This window comes from Helianthus annuus, chromosome 15, assembly GCF_002127325.2.
Source record: "Helianthus annuus cultivar XRQ/B chromosome 15, HanXRQr2.0-SUNRISE, whole genome shotgun sequence".
NCBI classification, from domain to species: Eukaryota; Viridiplantae; Streptophyta; class Magnoliopsida; order Asterales; family Asteraceae; genus Helianthus; species Helianthus annuus.
Genome location: NC_035447.2, coordinates 4,073,677 through 4,087,507, shown reverse-complemented (window position 1 = coordinate 4,087,507; position 13,831 = coordinate 4,073,677). Strand labels below are relative to the sequence as shown.

The 13,831-nt window shown below is 36.1% G+C and overlaps 1 protein-coding gene across 1 annotated transcript; it reads right to left on the bottom strand.

The window, feature by feature from the left end:
- Window positions 1-1,034: 1,034 nt before the first annotated feature.
- On the bottom strand, window positions 1,035-12,580 carry LOC110910163. The gene is made up of 13 exons (XM_022154871.2): window positions 12,425-12,580; window positions 12,073-12,197; window positions 11,191-11,263; window positions 10,914-11,044; window positions 10,062-10,448; window positions 8,828-9,558; window positions 7,596-8,023; window positions 6,075-6,916; window positions 5,506-5,666; window positions 4,588-4,739; window positions 3,975-4,063; window positions 1,834-2,433; window positions 1,035-1,318 (listed from the first exon to the last, which is right to left on the bottom strand). The coding sequence occupies exons 2-12, from the start codon at window positions 12,187-12,189 to the stop codon at window positions 2,254-2,256; spliced, it is 3,291 nt and encodes a 1,096-aa protein (XP_022010563.1). The 5' UTR covers window positions 12,190-12,197; window positions 12,425-12,580; the 3' UTR covers window positions 1,035-1,318; window positions 1,834-2,253.
- Window positions 12,581-13,831: the final 1,251 nt, after the last annotated feature.

Genomic DNA, 13,831 nt, shown 5'->3' with positions numbered 1-13,831 from the left:
TACACTATTACCACTTACAAATGTCTAGTAAGACCGCCCGTAATGGGCGTTTTGTTTTCAAAATCCTGGCCCAAACACGCCCAATCCCGCCCCGAGCACACCCCCTTCGGCGTGTTCGAGCGTTTTTGGCGAAAAAAATTTGAATGGCGTGTTTTTAATCACGCCGGAGAAGGGTGGTGGCCAATGAGTGTGCTCCTGTTCTTTGTTTGGCCAATAACAATTTTTCATGGTTTTTTTTATTTAAATTCTATTTACACCTCTTTTAACATAATGCCCCACATCTCCACTATACCCATTTTAGATAACGTCCCATTGCTGACTGGGCTGCCACATGGCGTAAAACGCCCAAGGGTGGGGTGTTAACCACTACACATGGTCTAATAGAAAATAAAAATTTCAAGAGTTACATAATTATAAACGACAAGTGAAATTGTCTTGCAAAGATTCTTTTATTCTTTGCCATCCATTGTCGAGTTTTTGAAATTGCGTTTAATTGATCTTTATAGACGTCATTGCTTACATCTATTAAAAAAATCTATGGGCACTGTCTATCGATGGTGGTGATCCGGGATATGTTTCAACATCTTCTGTATTTTCTTCGTTAATGATATGTTTAAATGAAGTATATCTGTGTATTTTCTTCGTTAATAATATGTTGTAGTTTCTTTGCCCTTTGCCCGTTTGGGTCGGGGGTTTTGTTGTCTTGTTTTGCCTTTTGCCCGTTTGGGTCGCAGGTGTGTTTTTAATGAAGTATATCTTTCAAAAAAAAAAATATAAACTTTAAATGCTTTGGACCATTATAATTAAAATTAATTTTTTATTAGGTAAATGTGAGATTTTAAATTTTATATATATATATATTTTTTTTTACTTTTACTTCATTCAACAAACTACCAATTAATACAACCCACATTAACTCTTTTGTATAAACAAGTTAAAATTTCCCATCTTGATGGGTCAAAACCCGAACAAAGTGTAACTTTAATGCATACAACCTTCTAAATCATTATATCTAAAACTTTACGCACGAAAGATATAATTAAACATCAGGATATTAATCGAGTCGAAACACGTGTATTTTTGCTTGTACAACAACTTCAATATATTAACTATACACAAGCTAAATTCTAGACATCTATGTCAAACCCTAATTACAACTTTTGTATATACTTCTTGTACTGAAGCAGATCAATGGGCATTTAAAATTACCATTTTAACCTTGTAACCACAACATTAAGCAATTAATATTTACTCCATGACTTCCATTACTGCATAAAGCAATCTAACTCAAAAACTCCATTATGTACAGATATATAAACTGCAGCCAAACAGAAAATGAAGGTTAATTTTGCCATTACTAATTTTCATTAAAAAAATAAGAGTAAACTGCCATTTTGGTCCCTGAGGTTTGGTTACTTTTGCCACTTTAGTCCAAAACTCAAACCTTTTGCATCTGGGTCCTGTGGTTTCAGTTTTATTGCCATTTTGGTCCAAAAATAAAATCAGTTCATATTTGTCTTATAAAATTCTGCTATTTTGTCCTTTTCCTCAGGGGCAAAATGGTAATTTCATTTTTATAAATAAATACTAGATTTTATAAGACAAATATGACCTGATTTGCTCCTGAGGAAAAAGACAAAATTGCAGGATTTTATAAGACAAATATGACCTAATTTCATTTTTGGACCAAAATGGCAATAAAACTGAAACCACAGGGACCCAGATGCAAAAGGTTTGAGTTTTGGACTAAAGTGGCAAAAGTGACCAAACCACAGGGACCAAAATGGCAGTTTACTCAAAAAAAAAAAAAAAAAAAATACAACTATGCTTTACCTGAAGCTTTGTCGGTTTTATGTTCTTTTTACGCTGCAAGTTGATCGTTCAAGTCGATAATCACCTTAACGACACATTGTTCTTGGGATTCTTCGAAAGCAACAATCTTGATGACAAATTAACATATCGGAATCATCCTTCTTTCCGACTGAATAATAATCTGTCCAGTTACGGAGATCTTTTCTTTCAAGATGACTGAAAAAGACCGGTGAAGATAAGTGTGCTTGTGGCTTAACTTTCCACTTAGTTCCAAATCTTGGTTCCAAAAAGCGTGACAGCGTTTACGTCCAAAAACGTGAGGTGCGAGGCAAGAGCTTCACGGACGCGATAGTTGACCCAAATGTGCATGAGATGCCGCCTCAAGGCCGTGAGGCGTTTTCCGAATCGCCTCACATCTCAACCATGTTCTAAATGCTTGAATCACCTATTAATTAATTCCATTGCCACTCGAACCCGATGCAATAACTCATCAACGTCATGAAAATCAAAATCAAGAGCCCTTTTAATTGCAGATATAACAGCCTCGTCTTTTGAACTACAAGCCGCAAGTGCGATCCTTGATTTCCTTGAGGCTTCCATTGCCGAATTTACATTTTGCGCCTGCAAATTATTTCAGAGTAAAAATCTCTAAACCATGAAGAATTTATTAATTTATTCACAGGTGGCAGTTTCGACGTGTTCACAGTAAATGAGTTGATTAGTTACATTTTGCGCCTGCAAGTTATATGTTATCGTCAAACAGATCGCTCAAAGTGTATTCTAATGCTTACAACTTCTTAACTTTCAATATTCAAAAATGAGTAAATTTCCGTTTTGCTCCCTGTGGTTTGGTCATTTTAACGGTTTTGCTCCAATAGTTTAAAAATAGCCATTTTCCTCCCTGATTTTTCTAACTTATCTTCATTTTGCTCCCAGCCTCTAACTCCATCAGGGAGGAAACTGGCGACAAACTCGAAAGACTAGGGAGCAAACTGGCGACAAACTCGAAAGATCAGGGAGGAAAATGGCTATTTTTAAACTATTGGAGCAAAACCGCTAAAATGACCAAACCACAGGGAGCAAAACGGAAGTTTACTCTTCAAAAATAGAAGATTACTTTTAGGATAAATAGAACTTTGACTTGTGCCGCGCGTTGCGGCGGCAAAGTCGCGTTTGTGACTTCGTTACACGCGTAATGAACGTGACATTACGCGTTTTTTAACTTTGTTACACACGTTACGTTTGTGACATTAACGTCATTAGACATATATAAAAAAGAGTATGTCTCGGACATTGCGGTGTAAAGTTGGAAAAGTAATTTAGACAGTGGTGTAAAGTCGTAAAAGAAAAATTAGACACTAACGTGCTCAAGCATAGATGTATAATGATGTGTCGCACGTTGTGGTGTAAAGTTGTAAAAGTAACTTAAACAAAAGGAGGTTTCAAGTTATTAAGTAGAAAAGGTTGGAGGTTTAAAGTTGTCAATAACCAAAAGTTAGAAGTAAATGTGTAACTTACTTATAGATGACGGTTAATAGTGTTTCATGTCAAAGAGGGTTAATAGTGAATGTTTTCAAAAGTTTGAGGGTTAATGAATGTTGTCAAAAGTTGAGGGTTAAAAAAGAAAGAGTAAATTACGTTTTTGGCCCCTGTGGTTATATCAGTTTTACTATATTAGCCCAAAATAAGAATTTTTAACATCTCTGCCCCCATGGTTTCTATAACTAACCATTTTGGCCCATAAGTCTAGAGATCATGGGGCCAAAATGGTTAGTTATAGAGACTATGGGGGCTAAAATGGTTAGACTTAGGGGCCAAAATGGTTAGTTATAGATACCATGGGGGCAGATATGTTAAAAATTCTTATTTTGAGCTAATATAGTAAAAGTGATATAACCACAGGGGCCAAAAACGTAATTTACTAAAAAAGAAATTATCAGAAGTTGAGGGTTAATATGTGAATGTGTCAAAATTTAAGGGTTAAAAGAGAAAGGTCCACCGACCTTTCTCTTTTAGATATAGTAAATATTTATAGAAGTGTTTGTCGGTAGACCCCGGCCCGTTTTGAACCACTTAAAAGAAATACGAGTTTCAACTCATTACCGAACCCACTGAAAGGGCCCGTTATCCTTAAATTTACTATCTTTCACACGTTCACTTACAAAGTCAAGAATCCGTGTAAGGTTGGGTTTGCTTTTAACGGCAATAACAGAAGAAGCAGTAGCAGTAGCAGAGGAAGATGGAGACTCGCCTATCAAATCATAAAAAAAAGAATACTTAATAAAATAATTATGTGTTATTGAATAACTTGATAATTAAAAGAATAAAAATTCTATAGAAAATTCAAATTATTTAATAAGAAAAAATATTTTCTATCAACTATAGTAAGCTTTTCTTCATTATTTTAAATATCATTTTTAGAATTAGTAAGGTCATCAACTCGGTTCATGTTTTATTTTTAACGGGCCAAAAAAAATATGATATTTGTCCAAAGTGTATTCTACATGCGTACAACCGACTAAATCTCTTTATTAAAGAAATCAGATTATTCTCGTAATAATATTATGTTTTCCGTAATTTTTTCTTTTAACACACAACTTACCCATACACTTTAAATACGAGACAAAAACGTTTTGGGGTCAACATGGCCCGTTTTGACCTATACAAAAACCTTGCTTGTTTTGACACAAAACCATTTAAACCATAGATGCAATATCTCTAAGAAAGGATTTAGAAAGACGGGAAAAAAGAATAAAAAAGATCGACCGGTGGTACCTATATGAAGACACGTTTGCAACTCGTTCACATCTTTGCAAGCAGTTGAAGTTGAAGAATAAACGACTTTCATGTATGCGACCTCCATGCATTTGTAGGCCAAAGATGCAGTGGTCATCTCCTTGGTTCTCTCATATTCATGAGCACAGAATCTAATAACCAATCATTAATTAGTCAAATATTATATATATATATATATATATATATATAGAGAGAGAGAGAGAGAGAGGAAGGTTAACGTACATTACGGCTTAACGTACATCACGTACGACAGGTAATTACGCACGTTCATTTTAAAATTACGCACGTTATAACTCAAAAATCCAAAATCACGCATGTTGAAACACAATAATCACGCATACAGAAAACATTAATCATGCATGTTATAGAACAAATCACGCATGTTGTCGTACGTTAAGCCGTAATGTACGAGATACTTTTTCTACACATATATATATATAGGGTAAGGTTCATGCGAGAACCACCTTTATTGCGAGAACCGCGAGAACCAATGTGAACACAACCTAAAATAGCTAAAAAAACCTAAAAAAAACCTTACCCCACCCCCCCCCCCCCAAAAACCTAAACAACCCCCCAAGCTAAAATGCTAAAAACTAAACCCCCAAAAAACCTAAAAAATCTAAATTTTTTTTTTAATATTTTTTATGTTAAAATCGCTACTTTTAGTAGCCAATAAAAAAAATTTTGGCTACTAAAAGTAGCGATTTTTATATAAAAATATTAAAAAAAATAATAATTTTGTGTGTTTTTTAGCTATTTTTAGGCATTTTTTGTTGTGTTCACATTGGTTCTCGCGGTTCTCGCAATAAAGGGTGGTTCCTAACGGATCTTTGTCCTATATATATATATATATATAGAAACATAACCAAAGAAGATAAGATAAACATTTTTTATTACTTGCATAGGTTTGCAGTGCTACTGTATATGGATACTGATTGGATCATATCACCGTATCTCCCGGTCTGGCTATGGCAGGACTCGAATAAAGAGGCTACATGAAGAAATTTAAGGGCTGCTTCCATATAAAGGGCTCGGCTTTCAAGGCTTGATCCATTGTTCTGCGAGTATTCACCAAGTATATAAGAGAGGTGGCAATTTTGACCCGTTTACCAGAGAATAGGACGAGTAAAGGTGGCCCGAAGTGTATTTAATGCTTACAACGTTTGTGGATCAAGCCGACCTGTCGTGTATTAAAAGATTACACGTTTCAACCCATGACCGAAACCACCCCCCCCCCCAACCAATTTTACCACCTTATAAATGGGTTAAATAGAAGTGTGTATCTCATACGGTCAAATGGGTTGACTTGCTTCCCAGGTCTATAGTTTTAGAAGAAAAATACAAATGCACAAAAAAAGTATTTGCGGGTCAATCCAATTATCCAACCCGAACCAGCGTGTTTCAACCCATACTAAAAATGGCCCGTCAATAAATATAAAAATTAATGTGAAAGAAAAAGATACTACCTTTACACGATCAGCCATATGCTTAAGATTAGTAGCCTCTCTTAAAGCACTTGTTGTAGCTTGAGTCGATAAATCCCGAACAAGAACAACCGTTGGATCAAGAGTTTTCTCCTTATATTTTTCGGGTGTGCGATTCTTTATATTCAAATCTTGAGATTTCTTATCGTGTTTTGAACCCTTCAACGTTGTATTATTTCCAGCGTTTTCTTTATGTTCAATCTCACTTTGACCCTTTGGTGGGAAAGCGTTTGACTTTCCTTTTATAGAAACATCCTTCTTCGAACGTTTCTTGGAATCTTGAACAACAATATCATTTTTAACGTTTTCGTTCAACGGTAACTCCTTAGATTTGTTTCTTCCTCTAGATTTTTCTTCATTACGCCGGCTATCAACATTTTTGGTCAAAAAGTCAACGCCTTTATTATTCAACATTCTCGTAGGAGAAGAAGAAACCGATTCCACCGGTGACCCTTTTGATTCCTGATCATTTGGTTTAGCTTTATGAGAATCAGAAATCTTTGAAGAGCTTGAAGCAGCGGCCCGAACCGTATATTGTCTTGAAGAATCCGTTAATTTCGTATCTTTAACGTTTTTAACTTTGTTTACAGAGATTCCTTCGTCAAAAGACTTCAATACCCTTGCTTTCTTTTCCTTTCTGTGATTGGTTTCACCTATTTCTTTCACATCAAATTCATTCACCTCCTTTCTTTTCTTTAGAACATCTTGTTTGTCACGTTTTGCAATGTGGGGTCCACCGTTACCATCTTCTTTCTTGGAAATTTTGGAAAAATCTTGAGTGCTATCACCTTTGTTGCTGATCTTGAGGCGATGAATGTTATTACCTGCAAAATTGTGATTAGAAGGAATACATTATACACTTTCCAATAGAGGTGGTAATTTTGAAAATGACCATTATACCCTCATGTCAGTGGCCCGTGTTAAGAGTTAACAGAAAAAAATTAACTGGGTTAGGGCAAAAGGACACCGCCTGATGAGAAACAGTAACCTAAAGGACATCCAGTGTAATTTCGTTAGTTAAATGCGATTTGACTCAAAGTTAAAGGACGTAATGTGCAATTTACTCGAAAAAAAACATAGTTAAAAGTGAAACATGTTAAATGAGTTGAAAGTCCGAAGTGTATTTTTAATGCTTACAACCTCATATATCATTTTATTTTACAAAATTATGGTATTAGTGTAGTCAACTAGTTATAGTCTTTTTGACCACACTTAACAGGGGCGGACCTACCTTAGGGGAAGGGGTAGCCTCCGCTACCGCTTGGCGCTCTGGCGGTAGTGTAAATTTGGAAAAATTTGCTGTTTTTTTGAGGTTTTTCCGATTTCGTTACCGTTTTTTATAAAACGTTACCTCTACGAAGATTTTCTAGATCCGCCACTGACACTTAACACACTTGTTATTTATTATAAAAATGGACAAACATATTTTATATCAATCAAATCAAACAACCCTTTTTGACCCGTTTCATAAGTGTAAGAACAAATAACAAATCAACGAAGTACCTTCATCTGCAAAGTTTTCACGTATTTTATTGTCCTCTTCATGCTTTATTTTGTCCTTTTCCACGATCACATCACGAGATTGACCCGAATCTTGAAACTCTACTTCACTGACAAGAGAAGAATGATTTATACCGTTCACACTTCGGGTTTTACATGAGGAGTGACGTTTCTTCTTTGAAGAGTTAGATGATAGCGAAGGCCCGTCCCACTTGGCTTCATAAGTTAAATCTTCTAATCCATGCTTTTTCTTGACACTAGAAGACGTAATTTCTGAACCGAAATGTTGGTGGGGTCCATCATGTGAGATCACTCCTAAGTGGGGCCCACTAGGATGAACGGGTTGAGAACCGGGAACAGGACCGGGAAAACGAGAGGTTATAGCCTTTGTCGTTTCCTCTTCACTGATGCTACAACGATTCATTCCGGGCCTAGACACATGTTAAATATATTGATTTTGGTCAAACGGAAATTAAAATTTAAAGAGTAAAATGTTATTTTCGTCCCTGAGGTTTGTTTGCTTTGCGACTTTCGTCCAAACTTTGTTTTTCTGCATCTGGATCCAAAAGGTTTGAAATCTTGCCATTTTCATTCGACTCGTTAACTCCATCCATTTTTTAACATTAAGTGAAGGGTATTTTTGTCTTTTTAGATATTTTTGTGATGATTAAAAGGTTTGGGTGGGGAGAAAGTCAACATAGGTGGATCTTTATTTCTTATAGTGTTTTTAATTTTAATAAAAAAATTCTATAAAGACGAAAACGCCCCTCACTTAATGGAGTTAAATGGACGGAGTTAACGAGCCGGATGAAAATGGCAAGATTTCAAACCTTTTGGATCCAGATGCGGAAAAACAAACCTTTGGACGAAAGTTGCAAAACTGCCCAAACCTCATGGACGAAAATGCCATTTTACTCAAAGTAAACTTCCGTTTTGCTCCCTGTGGTTTGGTCACTTTAACGGTTTTGCTCCAAACCTTTAAAAATAGCCATTTTACTCCCTGATGTTTCGGTTTTTTTGCCAGTTTGCTCCCCGCCTCTAACTCCATCCAAATTGTTTGTTTTTCCATTTTGCTCCCCACAGGGAGCAAACTGGCAACAAAACCAAAACACCAGGGAGTAAAATGGCTATTTTTAAAGGTTTGGGGCTAAACCGTTAAAGTGACCAAACCACAGGGAGCAAAACGGAAGTTTACTCCTCTTTATATTATAAAACACATGCTAAAAAAAACTTACAGCCAGTCAAGCATGTCACAAATCCACTTTTCGGGAAGGCTGCTCGGATTTTGTCCAGGTGGAAGAAGTCGCCATTTTTCACACTTGTCGCAACAAACCCAATCTTCGTTGACCACCGGAACTACCGTTTGACCCGCTGCATCAGCTTCTAGCCCATTTCCCATTGTTGATGCAGAGACGTTTTGACTTTTCTTTCCATTTAATTTCTTTTTGAATAAACTATCATTTTCCGGTGCGCCTTTTACGTTAACGTCCCCCAAAGGTTTCTCCAAATCCATTTGATCATGTTCCTGTTCTATATCAAGTTCGCCGAAGAAATCCTTATAAGTCTCGTTGACTTTCCCACCAATGTTCTTTGACCAGTTGTGATTTTTATTAGTTTTAGATGTACAAGATTCGTTCTTTAAACCACCTTCGGCTTTCCTTTTGCCACCTGAAGATGACGTCTTATTCCCAGGGGCAAAATTGTCCACACTCGTTTCCTTTTTTGGTAAAACACCATTTGTTGATTCCACTGAGACTGAGTTCTTTTCAGTTGACTTTGACTTTTCTCCAACGATGTTTTGGTCAACTTTGACCAAATCAGACCCGTGAGAAGCTGTCACGATATTTTCTTGGCTTATTTTGGGTCCGCGATTATTATCATCCGACTTCGTTTCGGTCAAGTGCAACACATCATCCGGAAGAGGAGATAATAGAAGACTTCCCGAAACTGGAAACGCAGTCATCATCTGTTGCAATATTAAATATAAAATCCGTAAGCTTTCCAACGTGAGAACTGATAATAAAATGTTGAGTAAAATGCCGTTTTCGTCCCTGAGGTTTGGCCAGTTTTGCGATTTTCGTCCAAAGGTTTGTTTTTCCGCATCTGGATCCTAAAGATTTGAAATCTTGCCATTTTCATTCGGTTCGTTAACTCCGTCCATTTTTCTGCGTTAAGTCAGGGGTATTTCAGTCTTTTTTTGTTAACTTAAAGGGCAATTCAGTCTTTTTACATAAAGTGAAAAAGACCGAAGTGCCCTTTAAGCTAGCAAAAAAGACGAAAATACCTCTGACTTAACGGAGAAAAAAGGATGGAGTTAACGAGCCGGATGGAAATGGCAAGATTTCAAACCTTTTGGATCCAGATGCGGAAAAACAAACCTTTGGACGAAAGTCGCAAAATTGGCCAAACCTCAGGGACGAAAACGGCATTTTTACTCTAAAATGTTGATAGAAGTGTAGAACTACAAACCTCAAGAATACTAGTGGGAGACTCATCTGGCCCATCTTGAGGCCCATGAAAAAACCATTCACTATTTACTGGACTGGCTTCCGATGAAGATGACGGTGAAAAATCGAGCCCAAGCCCACTATAGATTTCAGCGTTTCTTTTACTCAACATGTGATCAGAGCCAACTTCATTTCGAACCATTAGCGACTTCTGGTCAGAATCGTTAGCAGAGTTGCTAACGGATTTGGACTTTTTACCACGAGATGTGTTGACTTCTTGTTTCAATTTACTGTTTGACTTTGACTTTGACTTCCTAGGTGCCGACCCTGATATGCCGCTAAAGGAGGCTGACCCGTTTCTTATCGGTTGTGACGCATTTGAGTGGGAAACAGAGTTCTGATTACCACCCTGCATACGCATACAAATTTTAGGGTACGCATGCTTACGCTTATAGTTCAAGAGTTATAACGTTAAACCATTAAAACAAAATCAAGAACTATAATGCTAATGGAATATAAGAGTAAAATGCACGGATAGTCCCTGTGGTTTGGTAAAATTTCACCTTTAGTCCCCAACTTTTCAGAATTACACTCTTAGTCCCTGTGGTTTGACAAGTTGTTACTCGGATAGTCCCTGTGGTATGACAAGTTGTTACTCGGATAGTCCTTGTGATTTCACACCACTTAACCAGAAAAACTAACCTCCATCCGCTTTGGGGACTATCCGAGTAACAACTTGTCAAACCACAGGGACTAAGAGTGTAATTTTGAAAAGTTGGGGACTAAAGGTGAAATTTCACCAAACCACAGGGACTATCCGTGCATTTTACTCGGAATACAAATATAATGTTCCAAATCCCGACAAACAGAAAACCTCTATAGGTGCATCATTTGGAGATACGGGTGCGCTGTAATTAAGATCTTTTGTGCGTGGATCTGAACGAGGCCAAGCCGGAGAACGCTGATACATGGGCAAAAATGAACCGTAATCCCCAAACTTCGCCCCTGCATATAACCAAATTTCACATCAAGATTTTACTTTCAGTTTCATCTTTCAGATGACCACCTTTTTTTTTTTTTTTTTTGGGGGGGGGGGGGGGGGGGGGGTTGAGAAACAGAAAAAATAGCTTACAACTGATGATCTGACTTACCCAAATTTTCAGCCGACATTCGACCTTCAAAATCCTTCTGACAATCTCCCAAGACAGTTCGAATTTTCTCATCCTAGAGTTACAGCAATAGTTTTCATTTAAAAGTTAGAAATGTTAGGTAATTCTTGTATTTTTTTTTTTTTACATTTATCCCAATAATCAGTATGGAGCTAGCATACTCCTACTTGGACCAACTTGATGAGCAAACGGGTCAGGAAATGGCCCAACTTAAAAGAGCATAACGTGGGCTACGTTTGGAGCTACCGATTATTAACACGCGTAAATTATCAGTTGCCTAAATTCACGCGTTTATTTATTTCCTTACTTTCGCTAATTATTGTTGCATATTATTTTACTAATTTCGTGAAAATAACGTTAAAAGCGGCGGGCGACTAATCATGCATCATCTGGTGGGGTTGATAGCCGAAAGACAAAAGGGTACATGCACTAATCGGCCTTTGTCCCGATTGCTGAGTGTTATGTGCCTCATGTCCAAGGCTTGATACAAAACTACTATCGAGCCGGGGGGTCTCACTGGAAGCAGCCTCTCTATTCCTACAGGGTACAGGTAAGGCTGTCTACATCTTACCCTCCTCAGACCTTACCTTAGCTTTGCTATTGGTCAGATTTACTGAGTATGATGATGATGAATTTTGCTAATTACGTATCAATTCTTAGTTTCGAAGCTATGGCAATACCTGCTAAAATTCATGAGTTTTTCTATAACTAGCAAAATCCAACTTCCAAAATATATATATATATATATATATATATATATATATAAAATTTAATCCTAATTACTTAAACTCACAGTTTCATTAATCATTACAAAACATATCCATATAAGTATATAACAAATAATCAAAATTGACAATTACTTACAATATAAGAGAGAGATACATCAGGATCAATAGTTAATTCATCATCTTCATCCTCATCATTATCATTATTATTCTGAAAACAAGCTTCCCATTCTTCAAACTCACTCTGTAATTCCATCTTTCCACCTTCAAAATTCAAACCCAACAAAACCCATTAAAAAAACTTAAAAAAAAACAAATCTTTATCTTCTAAAAAGACAAGAACTTTCTTCGCTAAACAACAATAAAACTTAAAAATCTTTTCGACCCAGTTCACATAACCGAAAACCCAACAAAACCCACAAGGGATTTGACTAGAAACACCAAGATCGGTATGAATTGGCACCAAAGAAGATAAGTTAAAGTGAGATTACCGAAGAATTCAGCAAAGTGTTGGCGAAATTCTTGAAAGTGGAGGTGGGTTAGTGGTAAGATTTTACGATGACAAAATCAATGAGCAGGGTAAACGACAGAAAGCCGGAGGGAGGAGAAATTGGTATGGAGTTTACCAGCCGCGTGTTTTTCTCTCTTTTAATTCTTTAATAATTTTAGTTTTCTAATGGTCAGTCATACGGTCATACCTAATAGTGAGTTTTTTAACAATAGATGTTTTTAACTCTAACAAAAAATTCTAAAATTTATAAGCGAAGTCTAAAAGTGAAACCTAAGATTTAAGATTGTAGGGTTTGACGAGACGGTTTCAATGTTGTTAAAGTGAGTTTAATCGGAGTTTATTTGATACTCTTCTGACGACAGTCTAGTTTTAGGAGACTGTGTATTTGAATCTTTTCATGTTAAATAAAGTATTTTTTTATGGTTTTAGTAGAAGAACCCAAAGGATTGGTATTTTGAAAATTAGTTGATATTTGTTGGGATTTAAAAGTGGTTCCAATGTCGTTAGAATGAGTTTAATTGGAGTCTATTTGATACCTATCCGACGACTTCCTAACTTAAGGATGGTATGTATTTGAATCATTACATGTTAAATAGAGTCGACTTCCTAATTTTGGGATACTATGTGATAAAATAATGACAATCGAGAAAAGATAATAAAGCAATGCCCTAATGAAAAAAGTGTCTCGTTAGTTAAAAAAAGATGATAGTTTAATATTTGAGTTCTATTACATGAATTAATAGTATTGAACTTAGGGTTTCCGTGATATAAAAACATCTGTAATGGATGGGTTCGTTAACCCTACGGATGCAGACGTGGAGGAAAAGTTTAGGTGGAAGAAAGATGTCAAAAGTGTTGTTAGTTTGTGAGGCCAAGACCCGTGTGAGGGTCATTGCATTATGTTATGTTGTGAATGCTTTACTAACAAATAACTAGATCCGTATAACAGATATCAGTTGATTTAATGAGATTCAATTAAACTCAATTATCAAAGATGTCGTACTCAATTTATATTTTAATTAGAAGAAACTTCAAAAACTCATCATACAAAACAAGACAAGCTTTAGATTATCTCTTACATTATATATACAAAACATAAAATCTAATTCAAACCCATTGATAAAATAAGTTAAACAAATGTTTGAAATATGATTTTATTTATTTATTTAACCAATAATCTTATTAAGTGTTTAGTATATTCTCCGCCGCCCCTCTCCTATTTTTGTTACATAAATTTTTTATAAATTAAAATCAAACTTTATCCTCACTTTCAGAAAACATATTAAAAAATAGTATTTAAGCTTGGATCATCTGCAATATCATTTTCAACTAGGAAATGTGCCCGCGCGCGTTGCGGCGCGTGTACATTAGGTGATAACTGGTTGCC